The 18,829-nt window shown below is 43.8% G+C and overlaps 1 protein-coding gene across 1 annotated transcript in view; it reads right to left on the bottom strand.

The window, feature by feature from the left end:
- Positions 1-13,935, bottom strand: part of MOB2 (MOB kinase activator 2) — a 100,269-nt gene extending 86,334 nt beyond the window's left edge. The window contains exon 1 of the mRNA XM_068261592.1: positions 13,814-13,935. Coding sequence (XP_068117693.1) covers positions 13,814-13,830 — 17 coding nt within the window. The 5' untranslated portion in view covers positions 13,831-13,935. The remainder of the gene's footprint in view (positions 1-13,813) is intronic.
- Positions 13,936-18,829: the final 4,894 nt, after the last annotated feature.

Here is an 18,829-nt window from a genome sequence, read left to right as displayed (position 1 = left end):
ATAAAAGTAACTTTATGTCAAAATTTGCCAGGGTATATGAATACATGTGGGCAGCACTGTATATGCGTTTTGTATTGTAACGTTTTTAACATGCACAACCTGCTGCTTATTTCTTTTACTGTATGCAAAACACATGTTTAAATGAGACGGAGGAGGTTTAGGCAAGAGTTGCACAGAGCAAGGAAGAACAATAGTTGCAGTGCTGGCCATAAAGAGTGAAATGAGAGAAGTCGGGTGATCTGCTCTGTTCTAGAAAATAAGCTACCATTTCCTTTGCAATGAAAAGATACTGGATGCTGCCTGACAGAACCTGGACAGGTATTTCCAGTGTTTACATCTACAGTGAGGTATTCAGGAAATTTCTTATAATCACAATATTATTGTTAGGCTGCTGGAAGTGGGAGGCGGCCATCAGGTTCATAAAAATTAGCTGAGCAAGGGCTTTAAAAATTACAGCTGCTGTCTAACCTTTGGATTTCTCTCTTAGTTTTCAATGGAACTGGTTCCTAAACATTCCTTGTCAGCTTTTGGACTGGGCAGACCAGCTCCAAATTTACCAATGAACTTGTTACACCTGCTTCAAAGAATTACCTGTACCAGTCTTTTAGGTATTCCTGAGCTGCAGGCTGTGCTCCCCTTGCTGGCTGAGACAGATTACTACAACTGACACAGCCTGCCATTTATTGAGCTACACCATAGCTGTTAGCACTGACTGGTGCCATCTGTGCAGCATCTAGAATAGTGGCCATGTGTACTGCCTACCCAAACCATAGATCTGCGCTGCATGCTACATAATAATAATAGTCCCACACGGCCGGCACCACTATTACAGTAGACAAAATGGATTGCAAGATGTAGAAGTATATAAAATACAGCTGTGTGAGCAACAGCCTGCTGTTGTGTGCAATGTTACCTTCGTCAAGCCTGTGCAGCTAAAATAGATTACTTGTGTACTACAGTCTCTGCCCATTCTGACCATTTGATGTGCCATCAATGCGGCCCCTCCTGGAAGGATTGCAGGGTCCTTGTCTCCTGATGTGTCAGAGTTTCCATTCGTATGCAGGTAACATTCACCCTCTATTTAGTGCTGTGCAATAGGTTTCTGAATTGGAAGTTAATAACTTATTATTATTATAATTATGCATTCCTATAGTGACTCATGTCATAAACCTTGTTTGCAAATATTTCCATGCTGTAATACAGTCTTAATTACTCGTGTTAATATTGCTAACGCTCTCTAATGACTAGCTTTACTATTCACAAGAGTTCCTGCTCCATTAAAGCTTGCAGTCTAAATAAATCTCCAGCTTCCTCCTTTATAAATACACATAACAAAAAAGCTGCATTAATTACGCATGCACAGTGCGGTTTGCATTACACGTTTGGATGGTGGGCAGCATGGTGGCGTTATGGTTAGCGCTCTCGCCTTCCAGCGCTGGGTCCCCGCAGTGTTCTCCCCAGGCTCTTTTAGCTGGTGCTACACCTGGCTAGTTTTGGTGACCACCGGCTGTCATCGGCTCATCTTCTCCTCTGCTGTATGCAGAGAAGCGCCGACCCTGCATTCTGTTATCACGCCACACCCGGCTACTTTTTCTTGCCACCCGGCTGGAAAAAATTTCTGGGGAGAACACTGCCCCGTTTTGAATCACAGTCAGGTCAACATCTGCAAATAGTTTGTATGTTCTCCCCGTGTCTGTGTGGGTTTCCTCCAGGCATGCCGGTTTTCTCCCACATCCCAAAAACATACAGATAAGTTAATTGGCCCTAGAGTATGATACATGCACTACATGATACACACATAAACATATGACTATGGTAGGGACTAGATTGTGAGCCCCTCTGACTCTAGGTTGTGACCCATCAACCGAGTGCTGGCATAAAAACTATTAAGAACCGATTAAAAAGAGGTAGCTGTGGACTTAACTACAAAAGGTGTTCACACAATTTGCAACAAGTCTTTTTTATTCAAGATAAACGCTACTTATAAATTGCAACACATTTCTTCAATTTTCTTTTACCAATTAAAATAAGTAAATAAACCTCAATAAGACACCAATGACATAAGATTCTCAAGCTGACTGTGACAGGTTTTAGTTTTATTCAGGACTCTCATTCAGATCACATTTACCAGTTTTGTCATCAGGAAAGATCAGCTGATGCAGTACACAAGTAAAATCCTGGTGCCCCATCATGCAATACACAGATTATTGTAACACCCTGCTCTGTGATCCATAAATAAGCTGGCTTGCACCTCTCCAGACCATTCAAGTCACAGCTAGGCTTATCCATTTCTCTTTTCACTTCTTTGTTTGCCTACAAAACGCTCTCCAACCTGGCCCCTTTACTACATTGACAATGATTACTAAATACCATCCTACATGAAACCTGCCACCCTGTTAATTCTCTTCTCTTATACAATCACATGACCTCTTCCCAATCTTGTTAACAGGATTTCTCACACGTTTCATCTCTTCTCCGGAACGCTCTCCCAAAATCTGTTTGACGCTTGCCATCATATAAAATCTTCAAATGCAGCCTAGAAGCTATCCATGTCCATCAGTTTTCCATTTAGACTTTAAGCCTGCATTGGCAAGGCTATTTCTCATATGTTATCTTGGCATTTCTGCGTCTATTTTGCAGTTTCATCTACACTCGCCTAAAGGATTAATAGGAACACCTGTTCAATTTCTCAATAATGCAATTATCTTATCAACCAATCACATGGCAGTTGCTTCGATGCATTTAGGGGTGTGGTCCTGGTCAGGACAATCTCCTGAACTCCAAACAATGTCAGAATGGGAAAGAAAGGCGATTTAAGAAATTTTGGCATGGTTGTTGGTGCCAGATGGGCCGGTCTGAGTATTTCACAATCTGCTCAGTTACTGGGATTTTCACGCACAACCATTTCTAGGGTTTACAAAGAATGGTGTGAAAAGGGAAAAACATCCATTATGCAGCAGTCCTGTGGGCGAAAATGCCTTTTTGATGCTAGAGGTCAGAGGAGAATGGGCTGACTGATTCAAGCTGATAGAAGAGCAACGTTGACTGAAATAACCACTCGTTAAAACCAAGGTATGCAACAAAGCATTTGTGAAGCCACAACACGCACATCCTTGAGGCGGATGGGCTACAACAGAAGACCCCACCGGGTACCACCTATCTCCACTACAAATAGGAAAAAGAGGCTACCATTTGCACAAGCTCACCAAAATTGGACAGTTGAAGACTGGAAAAATGTTGTCTGGTCTGATGAGTCTCGATAGAGTCAGAATTTGGCGTAAACAGAATGAGAACATGGATCCATCATGCCTCGTTACCACTGTGCAGGCTGCTAGTGGTGGTGTAATGGTGTGGGGGATGTTTTCTTGGTGTACTTTAGGCCCCTTAGTGCAAATTGGGCATCGTTTAAATGCCACGGGCTATCTGAGCATTGTTTATGACCATGTCCATCCCTTCATGATTACCATGTACCCATCCTCTGATGGCTACTTCCAGCAGGATAATGCACCATGTCACACAGCTCAAATAATTTCAAATTGGTTTCTTGAATATGACAATGAGTTCACTGTCCTAAAATGGCCCCCACAGTCACCAGATCTCAACCCAATAGAGCATCTTTGGGATGTGATGGAACGGGAGCTTCATGCCCTGGATGTGCATCCCACAAATTTCCATCAACTGCAAGAAGCTATCCTATCAATATGGACCAACATTTCTAAAGAATGCTTTCAGCACCTTGTTGAATCAATGCCACGTAGCATTAAAGAGAACCCGAGGTGGGTTTGAAGAATATTATCTGCATACAGAGGCTGGATCTGCCTATACAGCCTAGCCTCTGTTGCTATCCCAAACCCCCCTAAGGTCCCCCTGCACTCTGCAATCCCTCATAAATCACAGCCACGCTGCTGACAAACAGCTTGTCAGAGCTGGCTGTGTTTATCTCTATAGTGTCAGTCTGCTGCTCTCCCCGCCTCCTGCAGAACTCCAGTCCCCGCCTGCATCCCTTCCCTCCCTGCTGATTGGAGGGAAGGGACGGGGGCTGGGACCTGAGCTATGCAGGAGGCGGGGGAGCAGCTGAGACTGACACTACAGATGTAAACAAAGCCTCACAGCATGGCTGTGATTTATGAGGGATTGCAGAGTGCAGGGGGACCTTAGTGGGGTTTGGGATAGCAACAGAGGCTGGGCTGTATAGGCAGATCCAGCCTCTGTATGCAGATTACATTCTTTAAACACACCTCGGGTTCTCTTTAAGGCAGTTCTGACGGTGAAAGAGGGTCAAACACCATATTAATATGGTGTTCCTAATAATCCTTTGGTAAGTGTATAAATAAGCTGGCTTGCACCTCTCCAGACCAAACAAACACAGCTAGGCTTATCCATTTCTCTTTTCATTTCTTAAATACTGCTCAACTCTGACAGCCTTCCCATTGGCTGCCCATGAAACAAATAGGACACATGTCAAGCTTTAGATGTTTGCCTACATAACTCTCTCAAAACTGGCCCCTTCACTACATTGACAATGGATTACTAAATACATGAAATACATAAGTACATGAAACCTGCCACCATGTTAATTCTCTTCTCTTATACAATCACATGACCTCTTCCCAATCTTGTCTACAGGATTTCTCACACGTTTCATCTCTTTTCCGGGAACTCTCTCCCAAAATCTGTTTGACGCTTGCCAACATCTAAAATCTTCAACTGCAGCCTAGAAGCTCACCTACATAGGCTATGACCTTGGTCCCACAAAAGCTATCCATGTCCATCAGTTTTCCCTTTAGACTGTAAGCCTCCATTGGCAAGGCTATTTCTCCATGTTATCTTGGCATTTCTGCATCTATTTTGCAGTTTCATCTATATGTACATTTTTAAAGACATTATTTACATTGCGTTTTACCTCTATTGCCTTTGTTCCATGCATTTTGCTGTATTGTACAATATTTTCACAGTGCTATGGAATACCATCAGTGCAATATAAAACAACAACAACATATGAAGATTGTTATTTTTCAGCAAGGGGATAGCCGCAGTTGTTAATATAAAGTTCTTGTGAATAAAGGCAACAGACTGGACCCTTTATAGCAAGAAAATATTGGAAATGTCAGGTCATAACATAGGTGCAGTTTCCACTGTCTGAAGTTCTCATAGCATAAAAATAGTCTACTCTACTGAGTGAGCTCAGAGCTCGTGGAAAGGCAGCAGCGAGAAATTTATGGTAGGCTTAATAAGTCCAGGTTTCCCCAGAGATATCAGCCTGTAGAAGACCCCAGTCTGGAAGCACTATAGTTTACTCCACGTTCTAAATATAACTCCACTAAGGACTCTAGAGACACCCAGTGACATCACTTTCCAAATAGAACTGAGCCTACCTGGTGGACAAGCATACAGAACACTGCTACAACTGGACAACACCTTTACACATTCCTATGGTGTAACAAAATGGAATCCAGTTATACCTACCTATACTTTGCATTTCAATAATCGGCCATCCAAAAATTTGTATTTTAACTTAACATATATTTTCCTCCGGACATTGGTCTATGGCCCCATTCTAAGCAGCAGACAAAGCTGCACTCCTCCTTTCCCTGCTTTGTTAATTACAGATGTGCATTTCAGAATGCTTGCAGTTCTGTCACATATTAATAGATCTCTATCTTCCCTTTTGTTTCCTTTTCCATTCTTAGCCACAGTATATTTTATTTCCAATGCTGCATCCCTTGGTTAGTCTCTTAATAAACATTAGGGATGGCACAGGTCTGCAGCATGGGTTTAGCACACTGAATTTCCATCCCATAATGCCCAACATGACCTCTGACCTGAGACCAGCTAGCTATTGGCATTCACAAACAAGCGGTTGCTGATGCTCACTAATGGACCACTACTCTTTCACTGGTATTTGGGGAGGAGGAAGGAAATGAAAAAAAAAAAGTTGGAAATCAACTTAGAAGAATAAAAAAAACCTGGTATGCATGAGGGACATTTATGGACAGTTTGGAATACATTTCTCTTATAAATCAGTTGTCCCTTATGTAGCAATGTCTGTGACAAAGATTTGCTCTAGCTTTGTGTTGCTTTTGATCGTGCTATACTAACATGGGCCCTTATTCAATTATTAATTTTTTCCTGAGTTTTCTCCCAGGAAATATTTTTTCCATTTTCTCCATAAAATAAATTTCCAGCACTTTACAGTACCAAAGTAGATAAATGAATAGTAACACATTTCTACTGTATTTCTTGCTAGTGTCTTACTGGTCCTTTTGCACTGGTGTGGTGCAATATGCGCAGGGCAAAATTACCTACTGCTATGCATCACACCATTCCACACACCTTGTTACATGAAGCAGACCAGGAATTTGGAGGCAACCCACCCCCAAAAGCCTCGCCGCTCAGTCATGTGTACACACCCCCAGTCACACGCACAGTGCTGGACAGGAAATACATCAGCTGGAAATCCCCATCTGTGCATGCACACAACAACTACAAAAAATCATGAAAATGTTTGTGTTACCATTGGCTTGCATTGTTTCCAGGACCACAGCGTTACAGTGTACAACAAGCGGTAAAACACTGCACACTGTGGCAGCTGGAGCACCTCTGTCGCATTGCAGGGAGTGTGACTTTAATAGCCACTTCGACAAGCTGCAGCAGGGAGAGTGCCATGGTGTGATATGACCAGGTAGGTGTAAAAGGGGCCTAAACATTTTTATTGGTAACCTGTGAAAATATCTCCTGGGAGGAAACTCGTTACAGTAATTGAGTAGGGGCCACGGACTTGTAAATATCAGAAAGTGGTCAGCAATGGTAATAGAGAAATATGAGCAAAAAAACAATATGTGGTATGGATGGGCACCTATTTCTGTGTAAATAGCAGTAAAGAGGGAAAACCATGAAGCAACCGGCTTGCAAAAGTTCTGTCTGGAGAGGTTGATTAGCCACTTCCATAACGTTTATCTGTAGTGACTTCTGCTATTTACCAGAGATCACAAAAAAAGTGGAATCAACTGAGAGAAACAACTTCAGTTCCAGTTCATTGCTACATAAGCCAGGATACCCCAGTATGGATCTACCCAGGCAGCTGCAAACACGACGAGAAGTGAAGTAGCACAGCTGCCCAGAGCAACCAACTTTCAGCTGTAATACTTGGGTGCTTTGGGGAACTGCTTTACATTTAGTTTGCACTTGGCTTGACAAATTTGGTTCACAGAATTTTTAAAGGACAACTGAATCGAGAGAGATATGGAGGCTGCCATATTTATTTCCTTTGAAGCAATACCAGTTGCCTGGCTGTCCTGTTGATCCTCTGCCTCTAATACTTTTAGCCAGAGACCCTGAACAAGCATGCAGCAGATCAGGCGCTTCTGACATTATTGTCAGATGTGACAAGATTAGCTGCGTGCTTGTTTCTGGTGTTATCCAGGACACTACTGCAGCCAAATAGACCAGCAGGGCTGCCGGGCAACTGGTATTGTTTAAAAGGAAATAAATATGGCAGCCTCTGTATCCCTCTCACTTCAGTTCCCCTTTAAATACAACAAGAATACCCCAGGCGGCTGATTAAAGTGTACCAGAGAGGATACACTAGGCTTAAATTATACATAGCCGGGGCTCCCTCCAGCGCCATGAGCAGCGCCGAGTCCCTCACTGTCCTCCTCAGCCCCTCCGTTCTGGTGTTACAACTGCAGGTAATCCGGTCAGTCGCCGCCAGTCGAGGTCTTCCGCGCATTCGCGGCTCGGCCACGCACATGCCCCTGCCACATTTACATCCGATGGGGCCTTCTGCGTCTGCAGCAGGCGCAGAACGCTCCAGGGGATGGGAGCATGACAAGATATGCGCATGCGGCCGAGCCACGCATGAGCAAAAGGCCTACCCGGTTTACCAGGAGTCATAGCAGCTTAACGGAGGGGCAGAGGACGGTGACGGACTCAGCACTGCTCATGGGGCTGGAGAAAGCCTCAGGTAAGTATAAATAAGCACTAGTGAACCATCTCTGGTTCACTTCAAAGACACACACACACAACACACACACAGTACACACACACACAGTACACACACGTCTCTCCCCTCACTCTCTCTCCACATAGAGTAGCTGAGCAGTATAATACTTGCCTGCTTCAGTGCTGCGTCGTATCATGTCTGTTCTGTTCTTTCTGGCAGCTACACACTATTTTATCTTACCTCCAGTACCCAATCATGTGACGTGCATTCAGAACCAGAGGTATACAAGCATAGAACACGTGTCTTTCAGGAAGATTAGAGGAGATTCAAAGCAGCACTGGAGCAGGTAAATATTAATCTGCTGCACTGCGCTACTCTGCAGAATGGGAAGGAGTGGGGATCCAGGTCACTCATGGTCACTGTAGTTACACCGTTTTATTTGACAATTGTTCAATAAATGGTAAATCTTTAGTAACAATTTGGATCGCGACTTAGACTAGGTTTTATATTTTGGCCCCTTACGTGATCAAGTTTGACACCCATGTTCTAACAAGACAGATGTCTCATCAGAACAAGGCAAGAGTGAAAATATGAGAACATCCCATTCACTTATTTTAAAAAAAAATGGCTGACTGGTGGTTGATGAAAGGTCGGCTCCCTAAGTGAGGCAAGACACAAGTCTTTTACTACTAGTGAAACAAATACATCTGATAAAAAGTGGTGGGAAACTCTTATTGCATCTTAATAGATAACCTGCAGGATCAGTTTTGCATTGCAAAGGCAAAACTACATTGAGCTTCTGTTATGTGCTTTTACAACCAGGTGCATATATACAGAGGGTAGACAGAAATATGAAAACACCTGGCAAAATGGTAGGGCTTTTTTTTTTTTTCACTATGTTGTACTGCTTTGTACCTTAAAGTGTACTTAACCTGCTGGGCGGTCTGGACGAGCTCAGCTCGTCCAGTACCGCCGGAGCCTGCCGCTCAGGCCCCGCTGGGCCGATTTGGCTCAAATAAAAAGCAGCACACGCAGCCGGCACTTTGCCAGCCGCGTGTGCTGCCTGATCGCCGCCGCTCTGCGGCGATCCGCCGCGAGCAGCGGCGAAAGAGGGTCCCCCCAGCCGCCTGAGCCCAGCGTAGCCGGAACAAAAAGTTCCGGCCAGCGCTAAGGGCTGGATCGGAGGCGGCTGACGTCAGGACGTCGGCTGACGTCGATGACGTCACTCTGCTCGTCGCTATGGCGACGGTGTAAGCAAAACAAGGAAGGCTGCTCATTGCGGCCTTCCTTGTTTATTCTGGGCGCCGGAGGCGATCGGAAGAACGCCTCCGGAGCGCCCTCTAGTGGGCTTTCATGCAGCCAACTTTCAGTTGGCTGCATGAAATAGTTTTTTTTTTAATTAAAAAAAAAACCCTCCCACAGCCTCCCTGGCGATCTTAATAGAACGCCAGGCAGGTTAAAGAGTAACTGTTGGGCATAAAATCAAAAATCAATTCTTTATTTGTATCTGGTAAACAAGTAATAAGGATGCTAATCAGGCAATCCAAAAGTTAAAATCACTATTACTTTTCTTGTTGATAAATTATCATTCTCCAGTTTACATGACTTATTTGCTACACAAAAGAGAAGTTGCAGGGCATGCTGGGTTGTCTTTTTTTTTTGCTTCTCTACTTCCCCTCAGACTTAACTAATGCAGCCTGGTTGACTGAAGCCTCTTTCCCTCCTGTTTTCCCCTCCCACACCTCTGTTCCTCTCCGATTGGGCAAAATTTCTCAGGCTGAAACAATGCACTTTCTATAGTGAAGGGCGAGCAAATCAGGCAGAGGAGACTAAGGGCGGATATTACATCACAACTGGTTTCAAAATGGCCACAGTAAATATGGAAACTGTCTAGAATAGGATTCTCTACTTTTCCTTTATAAAATTCATAGGAACCATAATGTGGACAGTGCAATACATATGTTATGTAAGTAGAGCAAGTATTTATCTACTTATATATTTGTTTTTTTTCCTGAAATAGTATGGCTGACAGCTCCTCTTTAAGCCCAAGCTTGGGTCAAAAAAAGGAAATTCCTAAGAAGAGGGAAGCCTCTGGATCCTGTAGATGCTTCCCATGGTGTCCTCCAGTCCCTTGTTGCTGCTCACGGACCCTCAAAGATTTCCAACAAGGGCTTGTCAGAGTCGCATACCTCTTGAAGCATAAGCGCTGCAAACCAGAGCCGGTTGTGCAAAAGCCGATCTGTGCTACTGCGCAGGAGCGGCCACACTTGTGCTTGAAGATGAGCATTGTCTGGATCTTCTGGAAGGTCCTGGTAAGTAGTGGCAGGAGCAAGGAGGACCTAGGAAGCACTTTAAAGAATCCAGACGCTTCCTTCCTTCTTAGTTTTTCGTCTGCAATCTTCGAGTACCATTTTGGTGCTATTAAAATGCAGCTTAATAGCAGAGTTTGCAAGACTGACAAGCGGTGGTGTTACTCGGTGGCAGAGAACCGTGACATGTGTGGGCACGGCTGTGGACATGCTCAGATCCGACTCTGCGGGGGGGCCTGTCCACCACCAGTGCTGAGCGCTAATAAGTGGCCAGCCAATGCAAGAGAGCAGCTGACAACTGGTGAAATTACCGCTTTTAGCTGCCCGTATGAAAGAGCTCTAAAATATGGCAAGGGCTCAGTTATGGTATCAGCAGCCATATCGTGGTATTCCGCCAGACCCATCATGACCCTGCAAGGTCACGTCACTGGTAACGACCACATGACCATTGAGTGACCAGACCGATCTCATCATGCAAAATGTGTTCCCCCATGGAACAGCTGACAAAGCCCCTGTTCACACAGCTTGCATCGTCCAGGACTGGTTTTCTGAGCACCAAGATGAAGTTTCACATCTGCCATGGCCTCCACAGTCGCCCAACCTCAATAATATGGAGTTCTTGTGGTCAGTGTCAGAGACAAATGTTCAAGCATGCTATCCATCTACATCATCATTGATGGAACTTGCCAATGTTTTTCAGGATAAGTCTGCTGAGAAGTACACAGGAACTCTATGTACCCATACCAAGGAGACTACAAGCGTGAATGTCAAAGGTGGTCCTACGCCATGTTAGCCAAGGTTATAAGTCGTTTTACCAAGTGCTTCCACTTTTTATTGTCCACTCCCTGTATTTCTGTAACAGCTACAACATGCAGCCTTCACTGAACGTGTGTGTTATACAGATTTGACAAGAGCCTATAACCTAGGTATGAGATAGGTTTGCTGTGGCTCTGCATGTCTCAAATAAGGCCTGCCAATATGATGAATCTAAGTAAAAGCTGTACTTATGCAAATAGACAAAGCAATATAAAGTGCTTCCCTTTGTAATGATGCTGTATGACCGCAATAAAATAATTCAAACAGCTTATTACAGTTCTTGCACGTACACTATAACCAAAAAGCAGAATGGGCCATCTGACAGCCTGCCTGTTGTGCAACAAACTGGTCTGACCATAGACCAACTGGATGTGTTCTGTCCAGACACACTGTATCCAAGCTGAAGTAGCCACAAGATAATAGGTACACCCCTGGTGCCTGCTGGGACCCATAGTAGTATAATAGCTCTGGCAGGTTCAAACTCCCATCAAACACAAGGTTAAGTGTCAAGAGGATATGTCATTTAAAAAAAAAAAAAGAAGGTTTTGTACATTAGATTCTTAAAAAATTGAAGTGAGATTTTCGTTCTACTCCAGGGTGGTTTATATCATCCTCTTGCAGCATAGTCAAGTACAGTCATGTTCCAAGGGAATTAGAGGCAGGCTTGTTCCTGGGATTCTATGACAGACGAAGAAAACCATACTTTAAAGCAAACCCGCCACTTCCTTCATTTAAAAAAAACAAAACAAGAGAATGCCTTAAATAGAGTTTATTTAGTATAATTAAGATTTGACTCAGAATTAAAAGTCTAAGGCACTACTGGTTTCAATATAAGCAATCCTTAGCCAATTATTATATGTAGTTGAGGTAGACAAGACAAATACCATTTATATCGCGCTTTTCTCCTGGCGGACTCAAAGCGCCAAAGCTGCAGTCACAAGGACTCGCTCTATAGGCAGTAGCAGTGTTAGGGAGACTTGCCTAAGGTCTCCTACTGAATAGGTGCTGGCTTACAGAAAAGGCAGAGCCGAGATTCGAACCCTGGTCTCTAAAAGTGCTGAATGTTTCCAGTCTTTTTAGTTGGTCACGTGACTCTTCAAAGCTACACCAGAGTATTCCCTCACAGAGCAGTCTAGTGTCAGCTGTGCTTTAATTCACATCTCCAGAAGCAATTGCTTTTTCCTGCATGTTGTGCAGTCCTGCAATACACAAACCCTAAACTCTGTTTTTCCAATTTTCAGGCCAATGGCAACTAAAAGCAGATTTTTCCACTGGGGGAAGGGTACTGTTGATATACTGAAGCACAAACTGCTGACTTGTGTAAAGAGGGCTTGAACTCAGAAACTAAAAGCTAGTTAAATTTAAAAAAAAAAATGGTAGTCATTTAATTAAATTATAACCATATGAAATCTGAGAATATCCACAAATGCAACACAACAGTATATTTTTAAGTGAAGCTCTGGGAGTTGTCTCTACAAAGAAGCGTTGAGATGAAATGTAAAAATGAGCTTGGTATGTATGACATTGCATGAAGCCAAGTAGTGACATATAAAACAGGTTACAGAGGGTTTACTGCAGTACTCTCAGGAATGTTAGGAACCATGGTATTAGTATACTAGCCAGATTGTTTAGACAAAGTCATAGCTCAAGTCTTTTATACAAAGTCACAGGTAAAGGACTAATGGGATTTTAACTTTAAAAACAGAAAAGCTCAGCTGCACATGTTATAACATCTGTCAGGAAAATAATGTCTACATCCCCTCTGAGGACTTTATCCTCAATTCCTGTCATAGCACTAGTGACAGGAAGTTAACAACACTTCAACAATGTGCACAGGCAGCAGATCTTGACATACTTGCTCATATTGTCCCCACGCAGAATACCGTCTAGCCTTGCAGATTAACACCTATACCTCAAATTAAACCTGACACTTCACCTAACAGTAGGGGCTGTTAGAGCACTAACTGGAGCCAAAGTGACTGAGTAGAGGCTCCCATGGTTGTCACAAGTTAGCTGCACAAATCACCTACTTCAGCAATACCACTATATTTTAAAATGATATAAGTGAATGTAGAAAAAAACTGCTGTCACTTAACAGCAGAAAATACTTAAAGCATGTCCAGGTTTTGCTGGACCACTTCCGGTTTCTAGTCTTATTTAATGTATATATTACATAAATTAACCCAGTAACTCCAGTATTCTGTCCTCAATAATTATTCTGAATGACCCGCCATGCTTCAAGCATATACACCTCAGCTCAACCCTTATGTTTACCACATACACATTCCCACAGAGCCCTCTTCTTCTTCTGATATCCTGCACATCAAATTCTGCATCAGCCCCCACCTCTGCACCTCATATGTTCTAGCTAATCTATAAATACAGCCACAAGAGAACCTGTCACCTCTTGGGTCAGTTGACAACTCTTGTCTCTCCAGGGTAGTTCACTCATGTGCCCATGGACCTCAATGCACTGAACTGTCCTCTCCTTCATCTAATCTCCTGCGTATCATGTTCCACATCTCCCCACTTTGCTCCCACCTGTCACCCTGCTGTCATGTTGCCTCTCACTGCTGTCACTACAGTGAGTCTATGCAACCTGAAGTGCACCTGTCACTTCCTGTGCCTGATGACAGCCTTGCCCTTCCATAGCAGCTCTCCCCATCTCCCTCATGCCCTTCACCTTGTCCTGTCCAGCGGCAGCCCCAGCTCTCTCCGCCCCCTCCGCCTGCCACCCTCTGCTTACCCCATAAGCCACTCCATGTCTGTCGCCCCCCACCGGCTCAGCTCATCCTCGGTGTCTCCCGCTCCCCGGCTCCAGCTCCAGCTCCGGCGGAAGTAAACACAGCACCGCCCGCAGCACGCACACTTCCGGGTTCGACGTCACTCGCCAGAGAGCAGTATGGGAGGCGGAAGACATCGCGCAGTGCGTTGTGGGAGAAGCCGGTGGAGGAGCCACTTGTGCGGTGACAGATTGTGCCTAGTCACCGTGCAGAGCCCGCTCTCCTCAGCCCAATACACAGGCAGCTCTTGCTTTCATCACTAACGGGGGCGCTGTGTGCAATGCAAAGCTTCAATGGTGCTCTCCAGTGGGGTAACCTACATGGCTGGGGGTTCAGGGTTCTAAAATCATCTTTGCCAAATCCATTTAAAGAGGAACTGAAGTGAAATTAATGTAATAAAAAAAGTGCTTCATTTTTACATTAATTATGTACAAATGATTTAGTTAGTATTTTCCCAATGCAAAATCTTTCCTCTCCCTGATTTACATTCTGACATTCATCACATGGTGACATTTTAACTGCTGGCAGGTGATGTCACTGGAAGGGGATGCTGCTTGCTGTAAACAGCTGTTTTATCCCACAATGCAATGAGGTTCACAGATAGGAAACTGTCGGGGCTATGGTCCTGACATCACACTGTGGGAGGGGCTTTACCACAATATCAGCCATACAGAGGTCCCTGATGAGCCGTTTCTGAAAAGGAAAAGATTTCTCATGGGAAAGGGGGTATCAGCTACTGATTGAGATTAAGTTCAATTCTTGGTCATGGTTTCTCTTTAAAGGAAACCTAAAGTACAGTAGAATCCCCACAAAGGTCCCAGGAGAAGTGGTTTACTATATCAGAAAACATTAAGCACATAAAGTACAGTATACTATAGTACTGAGCAATCAGTAAAGCATGTTCTTTGTCTATTATGTGCCCAGATCTGGCTGGTGGTTGTGAAGCAAAGCTGCCTTCAAGTTGAGGGACATGGGGTGTACACTACACATCTGGGGGACTACATGGTCCAGCATGCCCAGCGGCATCTGATACCTCTGTGGGCGGGAGTTAGCACAAGTTGGAGAGCATGACTGGTTGTATTTTTGACAGAAGGTGCATGATTGGCCCAAGTGTGAGCAGAAATGTATTTACCCTTTTGCAGGACACTTTCTGCAATTTGTCCACCTTGAGATTAGTGTTGCCTGGCTATGCAGCCCTAAGGTATGCTAGAACTTGTCCTCCAAATGTGCATTCTTGTAACAGCAGCGCAATCCGCCATTCTTTTCCATATACTGTGGGAAAATGATCTCTCGTGGCCAAATTGTCTGCTAAACTGCATGGTGTTAAACTAGGCAGATGTATATCCTGGGGCCTGAAGATGCTTTTCAGCAATCCAGCAAGCAAATAAAGACTTTGAAACCTCTAGCAAGCACAGAATGGACTGCATAAGTAGTATCTGGAGTCAGTGTCATGTAGGGGCCAAAAAACAGGTTTACTATACCCACAGTTTTATTATATCAGAGTTTACTATACCAGGCGTTGCTCCCATAGACTTACTGTATATTGGAGATTGACTGGGACCTGGAGAGGTAGTTTACTATACCGAAATGTTTACTATAACGAGATTATAGTGTAATAGAAAAAAGTCAATTTAACTTACCTGGGGCTTATACCGCATCCCCCCCCCCCCCCCCCCCCCGGCAACCACACTGCCTGCATCGTCACTGAGTGATCCTCTGGTTCCCCACAGAGCCCCAATTTCATTTTGGGTAACTCAGTGAGTCAATGGTCACTGCACCTGCACGGCCTTGGCAATGTGCATCCTCAATAGACTGAGCATGCGCAGTAGAGATTTTCTCATACTGTGCATGCGTAAGACGCTCCCAGTGACGGGAGTGCGATTGAGCACACGCACAGCCAGGGCTGCGCAGGTGCAGTGGCCATCAACTTGTTGAGTAGCTTGAACTAAAAGTGGGACGCTGCGGGGGACCAGAGGATCGCTCAGTGATGGCGCAAGCACAGGGCGGCTGCAGGGAGGTGGTAGAAGCTCCAGGTAAGTTAAACTGGATTTATTTCTATTGCTTTAGGTTTACTTTAAAGAGACTCAGAGATGAAATAAGATCATAGATTTATACATACCTGGGGCTTCCTCCGGCCCCATCCGCATGGATCACTCCCACACTGCTGTCCTCAGCCTTTTCTGTCGCCGGTACCAGGTCCCGTAACTTCGGACAGTCGCGGCCAGTTTTATCCATGTGCAGTGACTCCCTCCGTCTCTCCGGTGCCTGCCTTGCGCAAGTGTCTGCACAGTTGGTGTAAATCAGTTGCATCGAGGGAATTCACTAATAATTACTGAATGTTTTAGACCTGGTCTAATACATTTGGTAATTAGGTTGGTAAAGCAGGGGAAATGATCAAAAGATGCAATTCACAAACAAGTAGCTATGACTGACATCCTTCTCCTCTGATGAGCTCTCCTCTGGATACAATTAAACTCCTGCATAATTAATTCAAGATTCCATCCTCACGTCTAAAATACCTCCCAGAATTACTTTACTGACAGAAATCAGCTGGTCTAATCTCTGTCAGAAAAAGTGGGCGTGGTTACTCCTTGTTTGCCTGGATGTCAGTCTTAGCTACGAATGTTTTAGACAAGGTCTAAAAACAGGTCTAAAACATTACATCAAACCATCAGTAGACTAAAAACCATCAGTAGACTAGTCTAAACTGCTTAGTGAATTGAGGCTTAAGTTGTCAAACTACTAGGCTAGGGACAATGATCTCTCATCTGGTTATCTCCATGCAAAACCTGGTTATTATATATTATAGACAACTAGCTGATTGCCCGGCGTTGCCCGGGTATGTATTTGGCTAGTGTTGGCTCCGCAAACTTTTTCTAACCCTAACACACAATTACTCAATGACCAAGTTTGTGAGCTTTGCGGTCTTTGGTATCAATAATTTGCATTGAAATGAAAAAAATCTGATTGGCTGTTTGTGGCTCCACCCCCTTTTCTGAATTTGAACCCCAGTTACTCAATAACCAACTGTACCAGGTTTGAGGCCCTGTGCCATTAACAGTGCAAGAATGGCAGCAAATAAATATTCCCCTTGAAAAGCAATAGGTAAAGTTTGATTCACTTTTGTAGGCTTCACCCACTTTTCTGAATATTAATCCCAGTCACCCAGTGACCAACTGTGCAAAGTTTAAGAACCCTGCCATTAACAGTGTAAGAATGGCTGCAGTTTACATTTTCCCAGTGAAATTTGTATTTGTCTCCACCCACTGATGACCCGGCGTTGCCCGAAAATGTTTTTGACTGGTGTTGGCTCTGCCAACTTTCTAACCCTAACGCACAAACACTCAATGACCAAGTTTGTGAGCTTTGGGGTCCTTGGCATCAATCATTTGTATATTCCAATAGAAATTAAACAAATCAGATTGGCTGTTTTTGGCTTCACCCCCTCTCCAGCATTTGAACTCCAGTCACCCAATGACCAACTGTAGCAGGTTTGAGGTCTCTGCTATTAACAGTGTAAAAATGGCAGCAATTTAAATATTCCACTTGAAAATCAACAGGTGAATTTTGATTGGCTATTATAGGCTCCACCCACTTCCCTGAATATTAATCTGGGCAAAGTTTGGGAACCGTGCCATAAACAGTATAAGAATGGCTGCAGTTTACATTTTCCCAGGGAAATTTGTTTTTGGCTCCGCCCACTGTTTGTAACCTGGACACACAGTCATTCAGTGACCAAGTTTGTGAGCTTTCGGGTCCTTGGCATCAATAATTTGTATTTTCCCATGAAATGAAACAAATCTGATTCACTATTTGTGGCTCTGTCCCCTTTTCTGAATTTGAACCCCAGTGACCCAATTACCAACTGTACCAGGTTTGAGGCTTGTGCCATAACAGTGCAAGAATGGCAGCAATTTTAATATTCTCCTTGAAAAGCGACATATAATTTTGGATTGGCATTTTTAGGCTCCAGCCACTTTTTTGAATATTAATCCCAGTCACCCAGTAACCAGCTGTGCAAAGTTTGAGAACCCTGCCATTAACAGTGAAGAAAGGCTGCAGTTTACAATTTCCCAGAAAAATCTGTTTTTTAACTCCACCCACTTTTTGTAACCTTGACACACAGTCACTCAATGACCAAGTTTGTGAGCTTTTGGGTTCCTGGCATCAAAATTGTGTGACTGGAAGCAGTTTATCCAGCAAATAAATCTGGCTGTTTGTGGCTCCATCCCTTTACTGAATTTGAACCCCAGACACTTAACGACCAACTGTACCAGGTTTGAGGCCTCTGCCAATAACAGTGTAAGAATGACTGCAGTTTCAATATTCCCCTTGAAAATCAATAGGTGAATTTTGATTGGCTCTTGTAGGCTCCACCTACTTTTCCGAATATTAATCCTAGACACCCAGTGACCAACTGTGCAAAGTTTGAGAACCCTGCCGATAACAGTGTAAGAAAAGCTGCAGTTTACATTTTCCCATGAAAAAAGTTAAAGCGGACCCAAACCAAACATTTTTTTAATTCAAAATAATTAGTTGCACCACTCTGCCACATACAAATATAAATACACACTCCTTCAAGCCTATGAGCATTTCAATGCATGCTTTTCACCCTCCTCTTTGCATTACTAGGGTTATACTGGTGGCAGCCATTAGCAATTCCTCCTTTGCTGGACACCATCTACTCCACCAGTTTGCCGGATTATTTGCTGGCAATATGAAAGGAAGGGAGGGGTTTCTCCAATAAATGTAAAATATTTTATATTTTCATCATGCAGCTGAAAAAAGGCTGCTTTTTATTAGAAAATAGATTTTATTTCTGAAATCTTGTATTTTTAGTTTGGGTCCACTTTAATTGTTTTTGGCTCCGCCCACTATTTGTAATCTTGACATACAGCCACTCAATGACCAATTTTATGAGCTTTGGGGTCCTTGGCATCAATAAGTTGCATTTTACCATTGAAATTAAACAAATCTGA

The sequence above is a fragment of the Hyperolius riggenbachi genome, chromosome 11, assembly GCF_040937935.1.
Source record: "Hyperolius riggenbachi isolate aHypRig1 chromosome 11, aHypRig1.pri, whole genome shotgun sequence".
In the NCBI taxonomy this organism is placed as follows: Eukaryota; Metazoa; Chordata; class Amphibia; order Anura; family Hyperoliidae; genus Hyperolius; species Hyperolius riggenbachi.
This window is presented reverse-complemented; position numbering and strand designations above follow the sequence as displayed.